This window comes from Arachis stenosperma, chromosome 2 (assembly GCF_014773155.1).
Source record: "Arachis stenosperma cultivar V10309 chromosome 2, arast.V10309.gnm1.PFL2, whole genome shotgun sequence".
In the NCBI taxonomy this organism is placed as follows: Eukaryota; Viridiplantae; Streptophyta; class Magnoliopsida; order Fabales; family Fabaceae; genus Arachis; species Arachis stenosperma.
Window position 1 is genome coordinate 30,844,752 of NC_080378.1, and position 4,456 is coordinate 30,849,207.

General features: G+C 42.2%; 1 protein-coding gene across 1 annotated transcript; it reads left to right on the forward strand.

Moving 5' to 3' along the window:
• The first annotated feature begins 276 nt into the window (after nucleotides 1-276).
• Nucleotides 277-1,715, forward strand: LOC130962762 (uncharacterized). Its single transcript, XM_057888930.1, has 2 exons — nucleotides 277-1,103; nucleotides 1,631-1,715. The coding sequence occupies exons 1-2, from the start codon at nucleotides 277-279 to the stop codon at nucleotides 1,713-1,715; spliced, it is 912 nt and encodes a 303-aa protein (XP_057744913.1).
• The last annotated feature ends 2,741 nt before the right edge of the window (nucleotides 1,716-4,456 follow it).

Here is a 4,456-nt window from a genome sequence, read left to right on the forward strand (position 1 = left end):
GACGGACTTGGAGACCCAAAGAAATACCTCAAAAAATTCCGATCAATAATGATCGTTAACGGTGCCTCCGATCCTGTTTTATGTCGTTGCTTTCCGTCTTATTTAGACGGTCCAGCACTTGACTGGTTTTGTGCTTTGCCTGCAGGTTCTATCTCTCGATTTTAGGAGCTGGCCAAGCTATTTGAGGATCATTTCGCTGGATCTGCTATTTATCTGCATGACTCAGATTATCTGAATACAATCAAGCAAGGCTAGAATGAGAGCTCGAAAGACTACATGACCTGCTTCACGAAGGTCGCAATGAGCATACCGGACCTCCACCCTGAGGTCCATCTGCATGCCATCAAAAGTGGACTTCGGCCAGGAAAGTTCCAAGAGATCATCGCTGTAGCCAAGCCAAAAACCCTTGCTGAGTTTTGCGAAAAGGCTAAGGGACAAATAGATATTGAAGAGCTCAGACAAGCTTGGAAAGCTGACAAATCACAATACAGAGACAAGGATAAGACGCCGAACAGTAAGAAAAATTTTAAACTAACTTCTCGATATAAATCCTACACGCAGTTCAACACAAAATGGGATGATATCATCAAAGAGATTCTCAACTCAAAATTGATCAAACCCCCAAAGAAGGCCGGTACCTACCTGGACACAAAGAATGTGGACAAATCCAAATACTGCACTTTTCACAAGAAGCATGGCCACACTACTAACGAATTTGTGATTGCAAAAGACCTTTCGGAGCGGTTAGATTGGCAAGGTCATCTGGATAAGTACATCAGTGGCCACATGCAGCGGCGAGTCACATCTTCTAATGAAAATACATCAGCAGACCAACAACATCGTGGAAAGGAAAAGGCGTCGTCGAGCCAATATGAACCACCTCGAGGTATAATCAACTATATCTCAAGTGGCTACGTAAATAGAGGAGCATCAAGCTCGGCCAGAAAAAGGTCTATCCGAGCAATGTATTCGCTGGAGAGGTCTAAAAGCGAGCCTAAACCGCTTCCCCATTTCCCGCAAATGACTTTCACCCTCGCCGACTTCAATTGCAACATCCAGAATTTGGACGACCCTGTGGTCATATCTCTTCAATTGGATGATTTGTTAGTAAAAAAGGTGCTACTAGATCTAGGGAGTAGCGACGATGTTCTCTTTTACTCCACCTTTCAGAAAATGAAGCTCAGTGACAACATCCTCTAGCCATCAAGTGGGGACTTAGTTGGCTTCTCAGGTGAAAGAGTCCCCGTGTTGGGATTAGTGTGGTTACATATCACACTGGGTGAACACCCTCTATCCAAAACTTCTGATATCAATATTTAGTAGTCGATTGTTTTAGATAAGTTCAGCGCAATTGTATCTATAATTCATCTCTGTATTAAGTTTCCTGTGCAGGATGATCAGATTATAGTAGTTTACAGCGACCACCGAGAAGCACGATAATGCTACAACATAAGTATGAAATTGCTGAACCGCTCCAAACAAGCTCAAGTTAATACTGTCTACATATCCAACAATAACTCAGTTATGGCCGACTTAGACACAAGAGCCAACTTCCTCGAATGACCTACACCAACAAGTGAATTACAAAAGGTTTGTTTCAATAACGATCCTAATAAGTACACTTATGTAGGTACGGCACTGAGCACGGCAGAACTGCATGCAATACAAGTTTTTTTACAAAAGCAAGCCGACCTGTTCGCCTGGAAATCATCTGATATGCCAGGCATTGATCCACAGATCATCTCCCACAAGTTGGCAATCAACCCTTCTGCCCGGCCAGTAAAGCAAAAAAAATGAAACCTCAGAGACAAAAAGAAGAAGGCATCATTGGAGGAGACTAAAAAGCTACTCAACGTAGACTTTATCAAAGAGATCAGTTTCACCACCTAACTAGCAAACGTCGTTATGGTAAGAAAACGAAATGGTAAGTGGCGCATATGCGTTGACTTCACTGATCTCAACAAAGCATACCCCAAGGACTCCTACCCTTTACCATCTATAGATTCCCTGGTTGATAATGCTTTTGGTTATGCTACCCTGACCTTTATGGATGCCTATTCAGGTTATAACCAGATCCTTATGCATCCTTCTGATCAAAGTAAAATGACCTTTATTACTGAATTTGGTAATTATTGTTATAAAGTTATGCCTTTTGGACTAAAGAATGTAGGGGCAATTTATCAGCGTCTTATGCACAATGTTTTCACCAAATAGATCGGCAGGAACATGGAGGTCTACGTTGACAACATGATTGCCAAAACAAAGCTCGGTAGTAACCACGTCAACGACCTCGCCGAAATTTTTGATCAAATGTGGCATTACATCATGCGTCTGAACCCTGAGAAATGTGCTTTTGCCATCCAATGTGGTAAATTTTTGGGTTTCTTACTAACTAGCAGGGGTATCGAGGCCAACCCTAACAAATGCTGAGCAGTGCTAGAAATGACAAGTCCACAAACCATAAAGGAGGTGCAGCGCCTGACAGGGAGACTTGTTGCCCAATCACATTTCTTACCATGTTTAGCGTCAAAATCCTTTCCGTTTTTCCAAACCCTTAAAAAGAAAAACACTTTCATTGGACTGAAGATTGCGAAAGAGCTTTCAATATTCTCAAGGAAACTCTTTCGCAACCCCCAGTTCTACAAAAATCCTTACAACGGGAAGAACTTTTCCTTTACTTATCAATTACTGACTGGGCATTATGCTCTGCTCTTTTTACAGAAAGGAACCATGTCTAGTAGCCCATATATTTTGTTAGCAAGACTTTGCAACATGCTGAATTCAACTATCTGAAGATAGAAAAACTGGCATTGGCACTGGTATTCTCAGGAAGACGACTTCGACCTTATTTTCAGAGCCACGTAATTCATGTCCGGACCGACCAACCATTACGTCAAGTCTTGCAATAGCCAGAAATTACAGGCCGATTAGTTAAGTGGTCGGTTGAGCTATTTGAGTTTGACATTAGATATCAGGGACGGGGTCCGATCAAGTCATAATTCCTGGCAGATTTTATAGCCGAGCTAACAATTCCAACATCAGACGACCATGCAGTACAATGGACGTTATATGTAGATGGCGCATCAAACCCTTAAGGATGCGGTGCTGGCATTAAGCTCGAAGGGAACAATGGTTTCATTTTGGAACATTCCCGACACCTCTCCTTCAAAGCTAGCATTAATCAAACAGAGTACGAAGCACTTATCACAGGACTCCGACTATGCCTAGATCTCGATATCTCAACAATAAAGGTTTATTGTGATTCCCTGTTGGTGGTACACTGGGTAACTGACCTTTTCCAAGTTAAAGACCCTCTGCTCACTAAATACTTGCTACTAGTAAAACATTTGATATCCAAATTCACAAAGTTTGAAATCCACCACAACCACGAGATCAGAACCAGAGGGCCGACATCCTATCTAAACTTGGGAGCTCACAATCGCAATAGTCAAATTTACATTGGTCCACTTTATTTACACCAAGTGTTACACTAACCGATGTTTTAAGTGTGACCCAGGAACAAGATTGGCAAAGCTCATTTGTGCAATATTTGAAAATAGGTGAAATACCATCCGATGTAGAGAACACCAGAAAATTCCATGACAAGCATCATTCTTCACATTACTTAATGGCTCTTTATACAAGCGAGGATTTTCTCACCCACTGCTGAAATGCCTATCCAAAACTGAAGCTGAGTTGGCACTATCAGAGGCACATGAGGAAATTTGTGGAACCCATACCAGAGCACAGAGTTTGGCCTCGAAAGTTCTTCATGCCGGTTTCTTTTGGCCTACCTTACAAAAAGATAGTCGTCACAAGGTTCAGAATTGTGAGAATTGTCAGAAACACGCACCAATCATGCACATTCCAGCCGAGCAACTACATTATTTCGACGTAAGTTGGCCTTTCAATTGCCAGGGGATTGATATCCTCGGTCCATTCCTAATGGCACCGGGACAGGTAAATTTTTTGTTAGTTGCTATAGATTACTTTTAAAAATGGGTTGAAGTCCAACCCTTATCTAGGATTATGTCTCAACAAATAATTTCTTTTGTCTGAAAAAACATTATCTGCCGCTTTCGCATTCCTCAACACATTGTTACTGGCAACGGTCGCCAGTTTGTCAACCAAAAATTTACCTCTTTTTTGCAGAACCTAAAAGTCAAACACCACTTCACGTCCGTCGAACACTCTCAAATGAAACGAATTGGCCGAAGCAGCCAATAAGGTAATTCTACATGCCCTGAAGAAAAAACCGCTTGACGCAAAAGGACTTTGGGCCGAGCTTATCCCAGAAGTTCTATGGGGATATAACACCACAACCCAGTCATCAACAAAGGAAACCCTTTTCCGACTTGTATATGGCTCCGAAGCCATGATACCATTAGAAGTTTCACAATCCTCCATCCAAACTCAGGTCCACGACCACGATGAAGCTCGCCGTACTGACCTAGAC